Source organism: Diabrotica virgifera, chromosome 3 (genome assembly GCF_917563875.1).
Source record: "Diabrotica virgifera virgifera chromosome 3, PGI_DIABVI_V3a".
Taxonomy (NCBI): domain Eukaryota; kingdom Metazoa; phylum Arthropoda; class Insecta; order Coleoptera; family Chrysomelidae; genus Diabrotica; species Diabrotica virgifera.
The window spans coordinates 76696323-76718934 of NC_065445.1; the positions used below are offsets into that span (position 1 = coordinate 76696323).

At 32.6% G+C, this 22612-nt stretch overlaps 2 protein-coding genes across 2 annotated transcripts; both read right to left on the reverse strand.

The window, feature by feature from the left end:
* Positions 1–2869: 2869 nt before the first annotated feature.
* Positions 2870–8417, reverse strand: LOC126881163 (uncharacterized). Its single transcript, XM_050645242.1, has 2 exons — positions 8110–8417; positions 2870–3197 (listed from the first exon to the last, which is right to left on the reverse strand). Exons 1-2 carry the CDS (start codon positions 8319–8321, stop codon positions 2981–2983), a joined length of 429 nt encoding a protein of 142 aa, XP_050501199.1. The 5' UTR covers positions 8322–8417; the 3' UTR covers positions 2870–2980.
* Positions 8418–17388: 8971 nt separating this feature from the next.
* LOC114344656 (uncharacterized) lies at positions 17389–19230 on the reverse strand. The gene is made up of 2 exons (XM_028295483.2): positions 18879–19230; positions 17389–17700 (listed from the first exon to the last, which is right to left on the reverse strand). Exons 1-2 carry the CDS (start codon positions 19124–19126, stop codon positions 17487–17489), a joined length of 462 nt encoding a protein of 153 aa, XP_028151284.1. The 5' UTR covers positions 19127–19230; the 3' UTR covers positions 17389–17486.
* Between the last annotated feature and the right edge of the window lie 3382 nt (positions 19231–22612).

Sequence of the window (22612 nt, forward strand, 5' to 3'; positions counted from 1 at the left end):
GATTTTCAAGGATTCTCATTTGTTTCGAGCTTCTGTCATATGTTGTATAATCTGTGGATAATATTAATATACGACATATGACAGAAGCTCGAAACAAATGAGAATCGTTGAAAAGTCCTATTATAACTTATGGTCGTTTCCTACGTTCGCCAGTTTAAATTACAGATCGATTAATCAATCAGTATAAATGTTCAATTTTTTTATCCCAGAGCTCTTGTATTCTTTTTCTCATGATCATCTTTCAGTGCGTCACAGCTTTTCGATTTCTTTCTAACGCATTAAATTGTATGTGACAGAAAAAAAGGCACGTCCGTGATTACAGACATTTACAACATTTATTCTAGTTATTCTAGTTGTCGATAGATGGCGCCATAATAAAAAAATAATTTTTTTTAATTAGATAATAATATTACAAATATAATCTGTATAATTTATAAAACTATACAAATCAAAGAAAATACCATTTTATAAATGCAAGAAACACATTTGATTTGTTTTTATTCCAAATTGAAAATAAAATGTGACAACTGTCAGATTTAACTAAAATGTCATGTTAGAATAAATGTCATAAATGTGTATTATCACGGACTTACCCTTTTTCCTATCATTTGTTACGCATTTAAAAATGCTCATGAAAAGGACAATAATAACATTATAGTCGGAGAGATAGAAGCGGATTTTGTGCGTGATAAGTAATATGGAAAAACTATACGGGGATATGTTGAATTTGTTGTGTACATGACTTTCACCAACGGCCGGAAACCAGAGTTGGGGCCGAGGGTAGTTATAAGGGGTCAAAGTCGCGGATTTTATTATTTTTTTTATGACACTCATGATCGAGATAGTGCACCAAAATTTGGGAATAAGTAGGTCATGAAGTAACTAAGTAAAATTTCTAGGGGCGGAACGCTGCGTGGCCGACAAAGGGGTGGGGGTAGGGGTGAATATAAAAAATATAAAGGGTTTTTTGCGACGTTCGTGATTGAGATAGTGGACCAAAATTTGGAAATAAGTAGATCATGACATTATTAAGTAAAATCCCCAGAGCCAGAAACCAGAGTTGGGGATGAGGGTAGTTATAAGGGGTCAAAGTCGCCGTTTTTATAATTTTTTTTTGTGACGCTCATGATCGAGAGAGTGCACCAAAATTTGAGAATAAGTAGGTCATGACATAACTAAGTAACATCTCCAGGGGTGGCACTCTGCGTGGCCGACAAAGTGGTGGGGCAGGGGGGAATACAAAAAATATATGGGGTTTTTTTGCGACGTTTGTGATTGACAGAGTGCACCAAAATTTGGGAATAAGTAGACCATGACATAACTAAGTAAAATCCTTAGAGCCGGAAACCAGAGTTGGGCATGAGGGTAGTTATAAGGGGTCAAAATCGCCGTTTTTATTATTTTTTTTTGTGACGCTCATGATCGAGATAGTGCACCAAAATTTGGAAATAAGTAGGTCATGAGGTAACTAAGTACAATCTCTAGCGGTGGAACGCTGCGTGGCCGATAAAGGGGTGGGAGTAGGTGTGAATATAAAAAATAGGGGTTTTTTGCGACGTGCTAGATTGAGATAGTGCACCAAAATTTGGGAATAAGTAGACCATGACTTATCTAAGTAAAATCCCCAGAGCCGGAAACCAGAGTTGGGGATGAGGGTAGTTTTAAGGGGTCAAAGTCGCAGTGTGTATTATTTTTTTGTGAACCGGCACAACATTTGTCCCCCACGCAGCGTTCCGCCCCTGGAGATTTTACTTAGTAATGTCATGATCTACTTATTCCCAAATTTTGGTGCACTATCTCGATCACGAACGGCAAAAAAACCCCCATATATTTTTATACTCACCCCTGCCTACCACCCCTTTGTACCCCAAGCAGCGTTCCGCCCCTGAATATTTTACTTAGTTACGTCATAACCTACTTACTCCCAAATTTTGGCGCACTATCTCCATCATGAGCGCCACAAAAAAAAAATAATAAAAACCGCGACTTTTACCCCTTATAACTACCCTCGTCCGCCACTCTGGTTTCCGCCTCTGGGGATGTTACTTAGTTATGTCATGGTCTACTTATTTCCAAATTTTGGTGCACTATCTCAATCACGAACGTCGCAAAAAACCCCTTACATTTCTTTATATTCACCCCTGCCCCACCCCTTTGTCGACCACGCAGCGTTCCACTCCTGGAGATTTTACTTAGTTGCGTCATGACCTACTTATTCCCAAATTTTGGCGCGCTATCTCGATCATGAGCGTCACAAAAAAAAAATAATAAAAAACGAAACTTTGACCCCTTATAACTACCTTCCTTCCCCACTCTGGTTTCCGGCTCTGGGGATTTTAATTATTTATGTCATGGTCTACTTACACCCAAATTTTGGTGCACTATCTCAATCACGAACGTCGCAAAAAACCCGTTATATTTTTTATATTCACCCCTACTCCCACCCCTTTGTCGGCCACGCAGCGTTCCGCCCCTAGAAATTTTACTTAGGTACGTCATGACCTACTTATCCCAAATTTTGGTGCACTATCTCGATCATGAGCGTCATAAAAAAAATAATAAAATCCGCGATTTTGACCCCTTATAACTACCCTCGGCCCCAACTCTGGTTTCCGGCCGTTGGTGAAAGTCATGTACACAACTAATTCAACATATCCCCGTATAGTTTTTCCATATTACTTATCACGCACAAAATCCGCTCCCAGCTCTTAGACTATTATTCAGAAAATAATGAAGATAGTTGGATATAATTACCTACATTTTAATATCAAAACGAATTTTGAGTATAAATTTCTAAAAGTTATGATTGCCTAATAAGCTCCTCTTGCCAAAAAAGTTTTCGTTAGTATAATAAAATAAAAACAAAAAGTTAAAAATAATTTATTTATTTTTTACGTTTTACAAAATATCCAAATGAACACATAAATAAATTTAGTAGCCTAATAATATATACAGCCATTTTATTATAAAATTAAATTAACTACCAGCCATGACCGTCTCCTCCTAAAGAATATCCATTGTTGTATCCACCATAACTATGGTCTCCACCATAACCATGACCTAATCCATTACTGTATCCTAAACCCTCGTCATATCCATGACCAAGTCCGTGCGAAGATACCAAGGGAGCACTGTGATAGCTCGCTGCAGGTGCCACATATGTTTTAACGTGTGGTGAAGGGTAGTCAACACGGGAGCTAAAACAATTACTTAATTAGTTCTTGAAATACTAAATAAAATTTCAAGTTGTAAATATAAATTCTTCTTCTTCTTCCTTCTTGTATGTAGGCATTAAAGCCTGTTTCTTCTTCAATATTAGCCTCCTAAATTGTTAAAGTTATCGCACCATCTTTTTCTTGGTCTGCCAATACTTCTTCGTCCATTTGGTGACTTATCTCGTGCTATTCGTACTATCCTATCCTCTGCCAATCTACTAATGTGTTCGTTCCACTGCTGTTTCCGTTTTGTCACCCATCCATTTATGTCTTCTACATTGCACGATCTTGTTATGTTTTCGCTTCTCTCCTATCCAACAGACTTGTCCCTGATATTCGTCGGAGTATTTTAATCTCTGTTGTTTCTAGTAATCGTCTCGTTTTAGATGTGTCTTGTCTCCGTCGTGTATGTCAATATAGGTCTAATTGCTGCTTTATAGATTCTTGCTTTTGTGTCTTGTCTTAGGTGTTTGTTCTTCCAGATTGTGTCCTTAACAGATCCCGCCGCTTTACTTGCTTTTAAGTTTTGTTGTCGTACTTCCTCTTCAACATCTCCGTAACTGGTTATATATATTCCCAGATATCTAAACCTTGCTTCCTGTTTTATTATTTTCCCATCAATTTCGATTTTACATCGTAGTGGGTATTTAGATGTTGTGATACATTTGGTTTTTTCTGCCGATATTATCATATTTTATTTCTTGGCTGTTGTATTGAAGATGTGTGTTAATCTTTGGAGATCGTCTTCTGTCTCGGCGATTATTGCTTATAAATATAAATTACTTTTATTAATTACTACTATTAATTAATAATATTTAATATTCCTTTTTACCTTATATTAGATGGAGAAGTTGAGTAACTAAATTAATATTGCTAAAGTGACAGAGAACTCTCGTAAACTTAAAGCATGAATAGCAGAGCATGATACAGAATGGAAAACATGACAATGTAAAAACATTATACAAAAAGTGGCTAAGTAGATATTGGGCATTGAGAAAAGACAGAATGGTACCAAAGAATATATTGATGGTACTAAGAAAAATGTCGCAACATAACAGAGAAAAACAACCACATGAATCGGTGAATGCACAACGATACAGAACAAAACAAACAAGGAGAATATAAAATACCAACAAAAGAAGGCAAGAAAAAAAAATAGAGAAAGGAAACTTAATAATTTAGAAGAATTTAACAAAACGACAGAAATTAAAAAATCCTCCTAAAAATTGAAGAAGAGTAGAAAGGCCCACTCAGTGAGAAGCATGCTCACAAACCAGAGAGAAATAATAAAATATTGGACGTATTTATTTAGGAAAAAGTTCGAAGAAAATAGCGGTGAGTACGATTAGATAATCAACTGATCATTATCAAATATTTAATTACTGTCAATGTCAATAATTACAGTCAATGTCAACTTTTATTGGGTTGCTGAAAACATAATTGATTACAATTATGAGTTTAATATATTAGTTAATCAATTATGTTAATACATAATTGTTATCTTAATTAATAATTAATAATTAATTAATCAATCAATTATGTTAATTATCATAATGATAATTAACATAATTGATTACAATCAACTGATTGGCGTACGAACAACGGAATTTGTTATTTGATGGTTGTTAAAGGGACTTGAGTATAATCAACTTCTTGATTAGCGTTCGAACAACCGGCCCTTAGAGCGCATAGTAAAATCAGAATCCAAAATGAATTAACAGATATCTCTCCTAAGAGAAAAATACTCTAAGGAGGCGCCTTATCCGGCATCGTGTTTAACATCGCTCTAGAAAAAAAAACATAAAAAGGAAAAACAGCCATCCCCAGGGGAACAATAATAACCGAAAGTATACAAATACTATTAGTATTTGCTTACGACGTTGATATCATAGCGGGTAGCAGAAAGGATATGTATGATATAATCATTCACTCTTATGGAAAAAGCGGTAAAACACAACTACAGTCTAAAAATCAGTGAAGCCAAAATATCATGTGAACTTTAGTCAGGCAAAAGGAACGAGTAAACTCCAGATTATAACTATAAGCAACTATAACTTCAAGAGAGTAGTACATTTTACATATATATAGGTTGGTTACTCACTTCATAGGATAGTATTAGTGAAGAGATCAAAAGGAGAATATACATTGCAAATAAAATAAATAATGGACTTGTCAAACACTTAAGACCTGATAATATAACAAGATGAAAAAAATGTCAATTTTACAAAATATCAGACCAGTGCTAACATAGGAATCAGAAATATGAACACTACCAACAAGCGAAGAGAATCTACTAGCGACGTTTGAACACAAACTGTTACGACATACTATGCAAGAGAGTGCGTGAAAACAACGTATGGCGAAGACGATACAACTTTGAATTATACAATGCATATAAAAAACCAGATATTACCACGTTTATAAAAATTGGGAACTGCTCTGGATGGGTCACGGAATCACGGAAGATCTTAGAACATTCCACAAAGGAACGAGTAAACTCCAGATTATAACTATAAGCAACTATAACTTCAAGAAAGTAGTACATTTTACATATATATATAGGTTGGTAACTCACTTCATAGGATAGTATTAGTGAAGAGATCAAAAGGAGAATATACATTGCAAATAAAATAAATAATTGACTTGTCAAACACTTAAGACCTGATAACCTAACAAGATGAAAAAAATGTCAATTTTACAAAATATCAGACCAGTCCTAACATAAGAATCAGAAATATGAACACTACCAACAAGCGAAGAGAATCTACTAGCGACGTTTGAACACAAACTGTTACGACATACTATGCAAGAGAGTGCGTGAAAACAACGTATGGCGAAGACGATACAACTTTGAATTATACAATGCATATTAAAAACCAGATATTACCACGTTTATAAAAATTGGGAACTACTCTGGATGGGTCACGGAATCACGGAAGATCTTAGAACATTCCACAAAGGATTGACTATGAATAAAACTGTTATAAAAGCTGGGATCTTAAAACCTTAAGGGGTTTATACATTGTGTCCACGGTTGGGGTACCTAAGAGGAAAAACTTTTTTATTTTCAATTTTAGTGAAAAATATCATTCTTGATAACAAGTTTTGATTTCAAGTTTCAAAAATTCAAGTTTTTCAAAACCTGCTTAATTTTGTAGCCAATTTCATTTAAATATGTAGGTACCTATAAATTTTTGCACTAAGTTCGAAATCGTAACAATACATAATATGTCTGGATCCCGCGTATGAAAAAAAAGTTGATTAATAGCAAGCTGAAAATTTGTTAATAGCTTAAGGGTGTCTAGTCTAATAAACTTTGATATATGGGAACACTGAACAGGGGCAGTTTTAACTGTGGAACAGGTTAAAAATTTGGAACGGTCAGACCACGAAAACGGCACATTTATTTTTTCCGACAGAACAGACTTAAACTCTCCGAACAGAGATTAAACTCTCATGCAAAAATCAGACTGCTATTTATCACCTGTCATAATTCCTGTCATTTGACATATTCTACATGTTCCACTCATTAAAACGCCCATTTGGTGATAAATAGCAGTCTGATTTTTGCATGAGAGTTTTATCTCTGTTCGGAGAGTTTAAGTCTGTTCTGTCGGACAAAATACATGTGCCGTTTTCGTAGTCTGACCGTTCCAAATTTTTAACCTGTTCCACAATTAAAACTTCCCCTGTTCCAGTGTTCCCATATATCAAAGTTTGTCCGACTAGACACCCTTAAGCTATTAACAAATTTTCAGCTTGCTATTAATCAACTTTTTTTTTCATACGCGGGATCCAGACCTATAATCTAGTGTTGCTAAACTAGAATGTAACTTTGTAACTGTCAACTCCGATAAATAATTTGCGAATTGCCATTTTTTTTGAAAATGTGAGGCGTTCAACAAAGAATTTATCTTGTGAACTGTCATTCTTGATATATATTTTGCTTGCTCTAAATCCCTATACAGTAAAAAGAAAACAGTAAATTTTAATATCAATAACAAAACATAACAAAGGAAATAGGAAAACTAACAGTAAATAAAACAACAACTATTCGATGTAGCCTCCACCAACTTCAAAACATCTCTCCACTCTATTTTTAAATTCGTTATTAGAGTTCATTTGCATGTCTGAGGTGATTCCTCTGACGGCACTAATGATTGCTTGTTTCAAATCTTCAATATTTACAAGATAAATTCTTTGTTGGATGCTTAACATTGACTTGTCCAAAAAGAATGACAATTCGCAAATTATTTATCGGAGTTGACAGCTACTTAGCTACATTGTAGCTTAGCAACACTAGATTATTGTTACGATTTCGAACTTAGTGCAAAAATTTATAGGGTTAACATAAAATTGGCTACAAAATTAAGCAGGTTTTGGAAAACTTGAATTTTACTTCGTTTTATGGGGTTTTAGAACAAGCAAAACTTTTTATCGAGAATGACATTTTTCGCTAAAATTAAAAATAGAAAAGTTTTTCCTCTTGGGCACTTCATCCGCGGACACACTGTATAGTTGGCAAATAAAAGAAAATAGGATAGAATATACGGGGTTTCTACAGTCTAAAGCCTAAAGTATGAGAAATATTGCTGCTAGAAAAATAGCTAGGCTCTTCCTACCTTACAAATCAACTTTGACATAACCGTAAACATGTTGCAATCAAAACAGAAAATATACACATATGTATAAACTAAAAAAAGACAAAGCCAAAGAAGTTAGTCAACCAAAGTACAGTGTAAGGAATGTTATATAGAAACATAGAGATAGGGAACATACTATTATGGAATATAATCAGAGATCACCATTAGAAAACATAGATGTCTAACGGAAATCTAAACTTTCAGAAAACTTTAATTGTGTAAATAGTGAGATTTAAAATTTTAAAATTTACCTGTAACTAGTAGCTGGAGCTAATCCAGAATGGCCGTATCCTCCATATCCTCCGTGTCCACCATATCCTCCTTGTCCACCGTATCCTCCATGTCCACCATATCCTCCAATTCCACCATATCCTGCATGTCCACCATATCCTCCGTCCAGCAAACCTCCTGGTTTACCGTAAGACATTGTTACTACACTACAAATTACCAACAATTTAAACATTTTGTGTAACTAATTAAATTATTTTCTAAAATATTCACAAATGTATGCCGTTGTATTGTTAACACAACTCGTTGAATAATATATGTGAATCTAAAGTAAACTGTGTTAACTTTTATACTAATTCTTGAGCCTTGTTTCTCTGTTTCTTGCATAAGAAATCATTCTTGTATCACACAATATTGCGATATTATAAGACCTTTGTAGACGGATTTGTTTTTTCCTCTCTGATTAAAATAGTTTTTCAAATGATTATTCAAATATTAGAATATACCAAATTAAGTTTTTGATAAGTTTTATGTCAAGTTTTATAAAAAGATAATAGTGTAGTATTATTTTTAAGTTTAAATTAATAATACAAATATAATAAGAATTTTTTGTCAAATTCAACCACATTTGTTTTAAAGTTACTTTAAATTACCTTTTAATAATTGAAAATATTAGGTGAGGCAATGAAGCAGTAAAGTGACCAAAAACCTGCCAAATTTTTGCTTGGCACTAACGGCAAATTTTGCTAAAAAATAGACCAGAATAACTGGTCTGTGATCCAAGAAATTATGTCGAAGACAAACTGTACTCGCATATCTAATAATGAACCAGGGGCTAGGTAACTATTATGGAAATGGTTAAAAAATACAACCCAAACCTAATCAACCTAAGTAGATTATTAGATTACGAGTAAATCTATTTTTCAGTACTTGTATACTTATTAAATCGTGTTAAGATTTCTAGTTATGGATAAGTAGATGAAAATATTTGGCTTTAAAAATATTAAAAGGAGGAAATGGCATTAACCAACAGCAAAAATGCCAAAGCCGTCGGTTCAGCCTAAATTCCAGTCGAAAGATTTTAAAATACATAAATAATGAAACCTACAGTATACTAGACTTGAGCATCATCATCATCAGTAGCTCGACAACCCGTTTTGGGTCCTGGCTTGTTCTAGGATTTTCCGCCATTCTGCTCTGTTCCTTGCTTTGTTCTTCCAGTGGGTAATCTCAAGTGTTTTTAGATCTTGTTCCACTTGTTCCATGTATCTAAGTGTGGGTCTTCCCTTTGACCTTTTCCCTACTGGTGTTTGCTTCATTATATGTTTTGGTGTTTCGGTCTCCAACATTCGTTCAACATGGCCCATCCAGCGCAGACGTCCGATCTTTATGGATGTTATGACGTCGGGTTTGTTGTATGCTGCGTATAGTTCAAAATTATATCTTCTGTGCCATACGTCATTTTCTTTCACCCCCTTATATATGTGTCTAAGGATTTTTCGTTCAAACGTACCTCTGATCCATATCGGACCGGTTTTTATCAGGGTTTTGTATATTTTGCATTTGGTTTTTCTCGTGATGTTGTTATATCTTAGATGTTTAATGAGTCCATTATATGTTTTATTACCAATATGTATTCTTCTCTTAATTTCTTCGCTGACATTGTTATCTGCGGTAACTAGTGAACCTAGATATGTAAAATTTTTTACGCTTTCGATGTTATAGTCTCCTATTGTCAGATTCTGTAGGTTTCTTTGGCCTGTCGATTTGCTGGCCTTCATGTAATTGTTTTTTATTTCATTAATATTTAGGCCACTGTTTTGTGCCGCTCTTTCTATAGCATTAAACGCTTCTATCATTTCTCTTTTGCTTCTAGCTATGATATCAACATCATCTGCAAATGCCAATATTGTACACTTTTTGTTATTATTGTTCCTCTGGTGTTGACTTTTGACTCTCTAATTATTTTCTCTAATGTGATGTTGAATAGAATACAGGATAGGGCATCTCACTGTCGTAGGCCCGTTCTAACATAGATTGTATCTGTTAGTGCGTTTTGAATTCGAACCCTGCTTTGTACTTTAAGTGCTTTTTTTACTATATCAATGAGATGAGTTAGAATATTAAACTCTTTCAGGGCGTTGATCAGAAATTCTCGATGAATACTATCATAGGCACTCTCAAAGTCAATGAATAGATGATGTGTTTCTATATTAAATTCACTAGTCTTTTCCAAGATTTGTCTCAAAACGAAGATTTGATCTATAGTGGACTTCTGCCTGCAGAAACCACATTGATATCCCCCAACTATTTGTTCCGCATATAGCCTCATCCGCTCATACACAATATTTGACAGTATTTTATATGCCACAGTCAGTAGCGTTATTGCCCGGTAATTTTTACTTTATCGTACTATATACGTAGTATAGTATAATAGATAAAGTTATAGGATCGTGCAAAAAAAATTTTTTCAGATTTCACTTTTTTTCGACGTTTTGAGTCCCCTGAGTCTAAAAAGCAAATAAAAAAAAACATGTCGGAAGTATGTACGTACGTACGTATGTCGCCACCGCCCAGCAAAAACTACTGGACCGATTTTGATGAAATTCGGTGTGAGTAAGTTTAAGAGAATTTTGTCGAGAAACTAAGCTTTTAAAAAAAACCTCTCAAAGGGGGTTTGAAATAGGGGGGTTATTTAGGACCCATTTTTGCAAATTTTTACCGAAATGAATGAAATTCAACTCAAAGTAAGCTCATCGATAGGTAAATAAAAATACGGAATTTGAAATTTCCAAATTCAAAATGGCGGCCAACATGGCCGACCGCCCACCCGACTCATTTCCCTATCTATCTAAAAACTTGTTTAAGATAAGTTTAATTTGAAAAAGTCGTTATATAGCCTAAAGATGGGGCTATAAGAAGGATGTTATCGTTTTTCAGAAAAAGTTACGCGTTGCCTATATTTAAGGGGTCAAATTTTGACATAAATTTGAAACAGATTTTCTCAAAAATGGCTCCAAGGCATTTTTTGATATTTTGATATATTTTTGATATCCTATCAGTAAATTGAATGATATTAGTTATATACCTTAACTCCCCATAGGAGGGGAGTTATAAATTTTTTATAAAAAAATATTCGAGTACCCGTAACTTCCTTCTTAATAGAAACTAAAATTTGAAATTTTGCAGACATATATGGTACTTTATTATGTATTATCACAATAAATTTTACCAAAAATATGGCTTCCGGTTAATCCGGAAATGAATAAAAAATCTTAATTTTTTTAGATACGTCCTATATATTTTAACACATTTTGAAAGAATGCAAAATTACCTTTCCAATGACATAAAATTCATTGCTGTAGCTCAAAAACTCGAAAAGTTACGGTAAATAGAAATTTTGCTATAATCCTATGTGTGTCCTCTCTCACGCGTTCATAGCAGAGCATTATTGTAGGGCAGTCAATGAGGGTATTTGGCTCCGAATTCCATCCTACTACATTGATGTACTTGATATTTTCACAGTAAGTAGGAAATAGCTCAAGAAACAAAATCTACCCTATATACTATGGCGCTTTTATCTTGGGGCGGTTCCCACTTCTTCAAGGGGGTGGAAAATTTGTTGGTCAAAATAAGCACGGAAGTGGCTAAAGAACCTATTTCTAAGCAAAAACTGGTCTATACTTTTTTTGAGAACTCAATACTTTTTGAGTTATGCGTAGTTGAAAATTGGCCATTTTCATTGAAAAATGACACCTTTTCGGACGGATTTTTTGTGAATACCTTAAAAACTATACATCGAACTAAAAACACTATATAAAACATTTTTTAGATTATAAATAATAAAGAGATTCGTTCCTTCGTAAATGTTCTATTTATAATACAAAAAGAGATATGGTAGGTGAAAATAGTTTGTTTTTTGGTGCATGCTCAAATTGGTGTATTCAACTTGAAATAACAAAGGAACGGTAGGTTTTAGGTGTATAATGCTACCAACACCTTTTGTAGTGTTTGAAAAGGCCTTTAAAACGAGCACCGTTAAATGTCGGTTACTTACAAACTAAGCGAGATATGGTGCAAAAAATATATGACTAATGTACTTTAAGGAGAAATGAAAAGTATATACATTTAACTCCCCATCTACCATAATTTAAATGCATTTTTTCCTTCTACAACACCTTTTAATATATATAGTGTTATTTCTACTTTCAAAAAGTTGAACGGGTTTAAAATGATAGGTCTGGATCCCGCGTATGAAAAAAAAGTTGATTAATAGCCAGCTGAAAATTTGTTAATAGCTTAAGGGTGTCTAGTCGGACAAACTTTGATATATGGGAACACTGGAACAGGGGAAGTTTTAATTGTGGAACAGGTTAAAAATTTGGAACTGTCAGACCACGAAAACGGCACATGTATTTTGTCAGACAGAACAGACTTAAACTCTCCGAACAGAGATTAAACTCTTATGCAAAAATCAGACTGCTATTTATCACCAAATGGGGGTTTTAATGAGTGGAACATGTAGAATATATCAAATGACAGGAATTATGACAGGTGATAAATAGCAGTCTGATTTTTGCATGAGAGTTTAATCTCTGTTCGGAGAGTTTAAGTCTGTTCTGTCGGACAAAATATATGTGCCGTTTTCGTGGTCTGACCGTTCCAAATTTTTAACCTGTTCCACAATTAAAACTGCCCCTGTTCCAGTGTTCCCATATATCAAAGTTTATCCGACTAGACACCCTTAATCTATTAACAAATTTTCAGCTTGCTATTAATCAACTTTTTTTTCATACGCGGGATCCAGACCTATGAATGGTTTTTGTAAAAAATGTGATCAAATTATAGAATGAATTTTTAAATTTTCTTAAAAATCTTCCTTTTTCTCCATGTAATTCGAAAATAAAAATATTTCACCCCTGAGAAGTGGTGGGAACTTCCCCCATGATAAAAGCGCCATAGTATATAGGATAGACTTTGAATTAGGAGATTGGGCTACTCCCAAAATTTCATTAAAATCGATGCAGTAGGATAGAATTTGGAGATAATATCTTGTTCATAATCTCGCGCATTGACTGGCGTAATCGAAATAGAATGAAATGCAAATATTGTAAACTATTAATTTCTCAGAAAAATGAACTAATTTGAAATGAAAGTATGACTATAATATTCTATTGATTTATGCAATAATCAACACATCTATAGTGTGTCCCCGAAATATGGCATCGAACATTTTCTCAAATGCAGGAATTAATGATGCGTAGAACCATAAAATACTTTCAAGTACAGTAGGTGTTTCTAAAATATCAAAATAACGAGTAACTTTGTTATTTTTATAGAATTCCAGTATCTAGTACCATAACGATAATAGATCGGTATGATAAAGTTCTCGGGCGGCCCTTCCGTCCAGCGTTTTACATTGAAGCTGATCTCCCTTTTTATGTAGTGGAATGATTACTCCGGTATTCCAGTCTTGTGGCAGTTGTTTATTATTCCATATGTTCACTATAAGTTAGTGTATCGCATTCAATAGGAAGTCTCCGCCTTCTTTTATTAATTCTGCGCTAATGTTGTCCAATCCAGGTGACTTGTTGTTTTTCAGTCTGGTAACTGCTTCTTGCATTTCAGCTACTGAAGGGGGGTTGTTTCTCTGGTATCCATTTGATCCAGTATAATTTCATCGTATAGTGGATCTCCGTTTTGTTCAAACTTTTCTTTGAAGAATTCAGTCCATCTTTGCAGTATTTCACTCTGTTGAGTTACTATATTTCCTTCTTTGTCTCTGCACATCATTGTTCTTGGTTTAAATTCTATTCTGCTTTTGTTAAGTTTTTGGTAGAATTTTCTGTTTTCTGTTGGTTTATTTAATTATTCAATTTCTTGGAGTTCTTTTTCTATGTCTAGACTAAATCCCAGTCGAAAGATTTTAAAATGCATAAATAATGAAACCTACAGTATACTAAACTTGAACATAATATATAAAAAAAGGACATATTATACCGAAACAATGGTTACTATCCACCTTTTGCGCTAGCCCTAAAAATACAAACGCTAGTGAATACAGAGCAATATCATTTATAAGTCATGTTCTCAAATTATTCTTGAAAATAAAATATGGTTATATAAATAAAAAACTGGTAGAAGGAATAGATGATAGTCAGTTTGGGTTTAGAAACAGACCCGAAATCAGAGCAGAGAGGTGTTATTTGCTCTTAATGTGATAGCTCAAAAATGCGTGGATATGAATGTTGATGCGCATATTTTTTACGTTGATTTTTTACTACTAGCAACAGTTATACTCTTACGGAGCGAATTTCAAATAGGACAACATAACGTCAAAAGTATACCAATTGTGGAGCCCCATCATGTTTTAATGCCTTCATTGCACATAACATTAGGTCTCATAAAGCAATTTGTAAAGGCTCTTCGTCAAGATTCGGTGGACTTTCAACATTTAAAATAGTTTTTTCCGAAATTATCAGAGGCTTAAATCTGGGATTTTGATTGGTCCATAAATATGGACAGTGAACAATTTCTACAGCTCCTGAGTACCCAGAAGAACGAGCTTGGCTTAGATTTAAATCAGTGATCTATAGCTTCCTTGGCAACAGGATGGCTGACAATTACAAACAGCTTATTTCTAAGATGCCGGACAGCTTAAAAGTCGTGAGTTACAGGATGTCTCTTAAAGCATACGACATGATACATGTTCACTTGGATAAACTTAAAGACAATCTGGGTGCATATTGAGAAGAGCAATAGTATCAAAGACAATATAACGAGAAGATGATGGGTGAGTATGTTGGGAGATTTATACGGGAGAATTCTTGCTTACACAAAAGGAACACCAAAACTATTCATTTTAATTTTTTTTGTATTTTTTGTGTATTTTTGGGTTTTATATATGCCGTCTTTTACTATTAAATTTAATAAAAATATAGTTCAAAATATGTTTGCTTTTAAATATAATTTAAATTAAAAAATAATTTTTACAAAAAAATTGAGAATTTAATTGTGGTAAGTATTACATAAAATTATTTTTTCTTTCTTTATTTAGGCATAAGTAATCAGTATCAGAGTTATGGAACTCAGACTCAAAATTCATGTTGACCTGTGCGCCATTGATGACGGTAATAGCACATATTTATCATAGGTATAGTTCAACCTTTTTGAGTCATGTACCACCTACAGTTATTTTTATTATTTGGTACCACCTATATTTTTACATTGTATTATCAAGACTTATAGTGCAGTCACTGAAGGTTTTCACCTCCGATTTCGTTGAACCTCCATCGATTTTCATGAAAATTGATGAGTAATTAGAGGGATACCTCAAGGAATAAAGGTGGCATGATGCCAACTTGCGCTTTTACCCTGGGGGTGGATGCCACATCTTCTCGGTGGTGAAAATTATTTTTTTAAAAATAATACCATAAGTCTATAGAGGGACAAATTATAAACAAAATTTGTTATATAAAGTTATTAAAATAAATCAACACTTTTTGAGTTACTAAAGACCAAAGATTTTATTTTTTCGTAAAAAATGCATGTTTTAAATCGGTTTTTCACGTATAAATCAAAAACTATAAGCTTTAACAAAAAAGTTATTATTACTGAAATTGAAGATAATAAAAAATTGAATACATTCTTTACATAAAGAACTAAACTAATGTTAGTTGAAAGTGGATTATTGGCAATTGAATGTGTATTTTTTTCGACGAGTACTCAAATCTAAGTTTTCAAGCTTAAATAACGGGAAAACGATGCAATGTGTAAAATATTCCTGCTAAACATTTGTCAAAGTACTTCGGAATACCTATCAAATGAGCTTCAGAACAAGGTAATAGCATCAAAATTAAGTAAGTTATATTGAAAATAAAAGAACCGTTTCGAATTTTTTAGGAAAAAGTGAAAAATAAAACATAGGTACGCCATTTCCACAAAAATTTAAATTTATAGTAATCCTTAAAAGAACTTCTTTATATTAGGATAAGTAATGTTTCCGATCATTTTGACCGGTTTAGAATGCATATTTTTGAAAAAAAGATATGATTTAAAAAAATCATAATTTTTAAAATTATTGTAATTCTCATATTCTTTTGATAATAACTCCAAAAATACTCAATATACATAAAAAATTGTATATGACCAAATTTTAGTTTTTTCTATGCCAAATATTTTACCTGTTTTACTATTTCTATAGGATTAAAAATATCCGAGATAGAAACGTTTAAATCTTAAATTTTGCTGTGGGAACCGTGCAACCGGGGTCAGTTAACCTTTTATTTTTTTAAAAAAGTAAGGGGTTTAGAAAATAAGGTTCAACGTACTTAAATAGAACTTAGAATTAGCTTTCAAACAGTTTTTAGATGAACCTGATATCGTAAACATGAACGGAGTTATACAAAAAAAAACTAACTTTTTTTGGAAAAATTTTTAAAAGATAAATTTTGAAAACATTTTTGAGCATAAATTTTAACGCTATCAACATGTTCGGGTGCTCATTTGATAGATATTTTTAGGCACATACTCGATAAGTTTTTACTCGCCGAAAAAAAAATTCATTCAATCACATTCAACTCATGTTTAGTTAACATTAAAAGGTTTTTCTAATAAGGGATTTATTTGATTTTTTATTAGCTTCAATTTTGATAATGATAACTTTTTTGTAAAAACTTACACTTTTTGAGTTATTGATGAAAAATTGGATAAAAACATGTATTTTTCTCAAGAAAAATTAAAATCTTTGATCTTTAATAACTCAAAAAGTTTTGATTTATTTTAATAACTTTATATAACAAATTTTGCTTGAAATTTGTCCCTCTATCGAATTATGGAGTTATTTTTAATAAAATAATTTCCACCCCCACGGTAACAGCGCAAGTTGGCACCGTGTCACCTTTGTTCCTTGAGATATTCTCTAACCACTCACCAATTTTCATGCAAATCGATGGAGGTTCAACGAAATCGGAGGTAATAGCTCATATCCACCTTTAGTGACTCCACTATTACTAAGTACTACAATTTTAATTTTTTTGTGTTTTGTGTACCACCGCAAATAATGATAAGTACCACCAGTGGTACATGTACCAGAGATTGAGAACCTCTGGTATAGTATATTCTTTTTCAACGGATATACAAAACTAGGTTTTCGTTATCAATTTTTTCCGTTTGGCAACGAGCAAAAGAGTTACGGTAATTATGGGGTATATTATGATATTTATTTTTCTTTAAATATAACTATTCAATCATTTTATTTCACATAAATGTCTTGTGCTACAAATTGAATAATAAAATAAGAATTAAAAGTCAAAATAATTTATTTTTTCTCTTTTACAAAATATACAAATGAACACATATATAACTTGCTTACAGCCTATTAAGATATAAGTTAGGTTAACTACCAGCCATGACCGTAGCTTCCCAAAGAGTATCCATTGCCGTAACCTCCGTAACCTTGTCCTAGACCGTGACCGTGCCCTAAGCCATAACCATATCCTAGACCTGCGCCATATCCGTGACCAAGCCCGTAAGACGCTAGAGGAGCACTGTGGTAGCTTGCTGCAGGTGCTACGTAGGTTTTGATGGCTGGTGAATGGTAGTCAACACGGGAGCTAAAAAAATTAATACAATAAGAATATTTACAATTTTTTTGATTTTAGATTGGGCTGCAACATAGATAAAATTTGCGATATGCGAACGACACAGCAATCCTAGACTCTACTGAAAAAGAACTGCAAACACTACTTGATTGTGTCGTTGAGAGCTAGAAGGCAGTAGGTCTAGTACTGAACATACGAAAAACCAAAATACTCGTAATAAGTAAACAGCAGAACATAAGACCATCATCTTATGTAAATAATACCAAACTTGAGTAAGTTGATCAAATTGTTTACATTGGATACTTATCAGTTAAATTGTATCGCAGAGAGTCACGGTGAAATTAGATCTAAGATAGAGCAGGACAGTACCGATTTTAGAAGAATGCGTAAGGTCCAACACAGACCTAAAATTGGCACTGAGCACTGATTTTAATCGCCTTGAAGCTTTCAAAATGTGGTGGTAGAGAAGAATTTTAAAAGTTTCTTAGGTAGAGAACATTCGAAACTTCACAATACTAATAGAACTTAATTTTAGCTAGACTACTGAGATTATAAAATGCATCAAGAAGAGAAAGCTGGAGTATTTTGGGCATGAAAATAGTGGTCCAAAATGTCGGTTGTTGCAAAATATTATGCAAGGGAAAATATCAGGTAAATATAGTTCAGAACGAAGAAGGACTTCATGGTTGAAAAACTTGCTGAGATATGTGAGGTATCGATACAAGCACGCCCTTTAGGGTGGCATTGAATAAAATTAAGATATCTATGATGGTAACCAACGCAACTTTCTGAAAGGACATGGCACATGAAGAAGAAGATAGATAAAACAAGAAACAGCCTAGTAAAATAAATAATCTAAACCATTACTAGAAACTAATTCGGAAGTCAGAAGCTCACAAATACAAAAAATCGAATATGTATATGAAACCAAAAGATTTAAAAACAAATTAAAAGGGTAAAAAATAAAATAGTTGCCACATTGTTACAAAATATTTGTAACAATCGTACAAACATTGTAACAATACTAACAACATTCAGAAATTTTATTGTTTAGTGTCATAAATTAAGTTTGTTTTTTAAGAATAAGATTAAATCAGAAGATAAATTAATAAAATTTAAAAAATCCTCATATAAATATAAATCAATATAATATTATCAAAATAATATAGTTTAAAATGAATAAACTTTACCTATAACTAGTTGCTGGAGCTAATCCATATTGGCCGTAACCTCCATATCCACCATATCCTCCATATCCTCCATATCCCCCGTGTCCTCCGTGTCCTCCATATCCACCATATCCTCCATATCCTCCATATCCACCGTATCCTCCATATCCACCGTATCCTCCAGATCCACCATATCCTCCGTAACCCAAACCACCTGGTTTACCGTATACAATTGTCACGACAATACTAATTATTAGAAATTTAAACATGATGTGTAATATAAGTAATTTAAAGATTTTCAAAAATATGTACAAATATTTGTTAGTGTTGTCGTGTTGAACAACTTGTCGATCTATGATTCAGAAGTAAACCATCTTAAACTTTTATACTAATTTTTGAACACATTATTTATCTCTTTTTACGCAAGAATTCGTTCTCGTCTAGCAATGCAATATTATGAGTCCTTTGTTATGAGATATTTGTTTTTTTATATTAACAATATTTGTTACGATTGAGTGGTTACTAAACCTCGAATTTTAAGTGTGTGGAATAAATGTTTCAGATTAACAACTTTTTCATCATTTGTATCTAATTTTCCAAAGAAATATAATCTATAATAAACTCAATAGTTTAGGATACATTATTAGTAAAAAAACTACATTTTGGTAAAAAGGCATTTTGATTAATAGTCCAGGGTAAATAATAAGGTTTTTTCCATGACACTCGAGCAGCCAGGGTACTGAAGCGTTTTTTCGACAGGTAATACCTATGAGAACAAAATGTAACTATTTCCTACGTAGGATCTATCGGCCATTTTTATTTATAAACAATTTAATGTCGAAAAACGGCATTTTTTCCGGTTTTTCTTCAAATCAATGGAAAACAGTGTACCTTGTGGTTACATTAGTACAAAAATCTTCGAGAGCATGGAAAAACATTGTAAAATGACGTATTACAAAGGTTCATACACTTATTTATTGTTAATATAATTGAGAAAAAAGGTCTAAATTTCAAAAACAATGAGTTTGCAATAACTATTGTAAAAATTAGTGTACAACTTTGAAATTTTTGTCAAATGAAGGTTCATTAGTGCTTAACACGTAACAAAAATTTCGAAGCGATTCATTCAATGGTTTATATTTTATTCAAATTGTTTATCCCAGAGAGCTTTTTTTGCAATAACATAAGTCAGAAAAACAGAATGTTAGATCCACTCTGCAGGTGTCAAATGTAAGAGCATAAGATAAACTTTCAAATCTGTTTAAAAAATGATAATAAAGAGTGCATTTTTAAGTAATAAATAATTATGCAAAAGTCTCGTCAATTTTTCCTTATAAGCAATTTGAATGACTTTCTTGTTATGGCCGGTACAAACATTTTTTTTGCACATTCTAAAAGATGGCATTTTTATACGAACGAACTTATATAAGTTAGCCTAGGTCAATTAGGGCCAAAGTTAGCAACATTTTTTTAAAAATCCACAGCTAATTTGTTTATGATAAATAAGAATCGAAAATAGCGCTCTTCCACTTTCAAAGACACGAAGTATTCAGAAAAAATTTTGGATTTATTTTCTCTTTAAGGGAGTCGTCAATAAAGCTTCAGAAATGAAGTACAAACGCGACCCGCTTGCTACCGACGAAGTAGAAGCATAAAATCCGTGCGACCTAAAATTGAAATATCAACGTCAAAATCCTACAATTTTTTGTAACTTGGGAACCAACCAATGGATTTTAATGTTTTTTTTAATTTGTATGTACTTTTAGCGTACTTTACAAACATGGAGTCTGTTGATTTATAAATTATTTAATAAACAATTTAATTTGTTTAAAAAAAATTTTCAAAAAAATTTTTTTTACCGTATTATAGGTGAACAACTACAATGTTATGTATGTAATAATTGATAAAAAATTGTAATAAATATATTATTACTACATTCACCGGCACAAAATTCGGCCTCCCAAAAATTTTTGATTAAGTTTAATAGTTTATAACTTTATTATTTGTGCTCCGATTTTTAAGATTCTTGCACCAATTTGTAGATACATATTATATTGATATCGTTTCGTATTTTTCCGGTAACAAAAAAAATTTGCTTGCATGGCATTATACAGGGGTGAATGGAAGCGTTGTATTTTCTACTAACTTTAAAAATTTCTGTGGAAAAACGGAAGGGCTCATTTTGTGTCATGGTCCTGTCATATTATCCCAGAGACATCACTAAAATTTTGTTTTTTGAATTATCCGAATATCTCTTTTCTTGTAAGAGCTGTATCATGTTTTGTAAGTAAAACACTGATTGACTCATAAAATAGAGGTTGGATTTATAAGATTAGAATGGTCCGCATGCAGCCCAGATCTCAATCCTGTTAAGCATTTATGGGATGAATTGAAAAGAGCTCTTCGCTGTTATCCCAGGCCTCCAGAAAATTTTGTACAGTTATGGCCTTAGTAGAGGAATATCAGACTATTCCCCAGGCAATATTAACACACCTTTATTCGATGCCAAATAGGTTGCGAGAAGTCGTTGCTGCAAGAGATGGACATACTCACTATTGAAATGTTTCGTTTTGTTGTTAATTTTGTTTTGTTTTTTTTTTATTTTAGTGCGCTTGATATTTTTAATTAAATAAACCTTCAAAGCAGTGTTTTTATTTACAGCTCTTACAAGAAAAGAGATATTCGGATACTTCAAAGATTAGCTTACAAAAAAAATAGATGTTTACATGTACTTTTTCAAAAAAGTAAAAATTGTCTCCACTTAATAGTAGCTGTTGTACATACTTTCCAAATGAGTTCTTCTCACATGGAATCATTTTTCAATAGAAAATTCGTATAAATACAGGTACATCTCTTTAGGTATATTTTAAAAAATCTTCTTAAATTTGTAATTGAAAAAAACTTTACATTTTTTATTCAATAAAATATAAAATCTAAGACATAAAAATGATTTGATAAACAATGAATCACAAAATTCAAATTACTGCAACTGTAAGCAAACTTATAGGGTAAAAGTCGCACTTTTATAGAAATTTTTCTATTATTATAATATAATATATACAGAGAGGGGCTAAATTATGGAATAAATTAATTTTCTCTAAAATCGACGTCTTTGAAGAAAAATACTGAGACAGGTCGATTTTTATTTTTAAATTACAATTTTTTGGCATATATTTTATACTAGTGTCGTCGTCCATCTGAGCGTGATGACGTAATCGATGATTTTTTTTAAATGGGAATAGGGGTCATGTGGCACCTCATTTGAAAGGGTGTTCAATTGTCTATTCAGTAATATAAACAATAATATCCTTATTTATACAGGGTGACCAAAATAATAATTTTTGAATTAAATTAATTGACGCAAATAGAAGAATGTATGTAATTTATTTAACTCTAATTACATTGTACTGCTGTCAGTAAATAAAAAAAATATTTCACAAATAAACATTTCTTTTCGCTTAAATTAAACCACAAACGACCTCTTTGCAGTTTTAACATTTAATTTGAGCGAAAATCAATGTTTATTTGCCAAATAACCATTTTCTTCAATTTTCTGACAGCGATAGAAAGTATTTTGAGATAAATAAACTGTATACATTCTTCTTTTTTCGTCAATTAATTTAATTCAAAAATTATTTTTTGGCCACCCTGAATAAATAATGATATTAATGTTTATATTACTGAATAGAGAATTGAACAACATTTCAAATGGGGTGTCACACGACCCCTATTCCTTTTTAAAAAAATCATCGAAT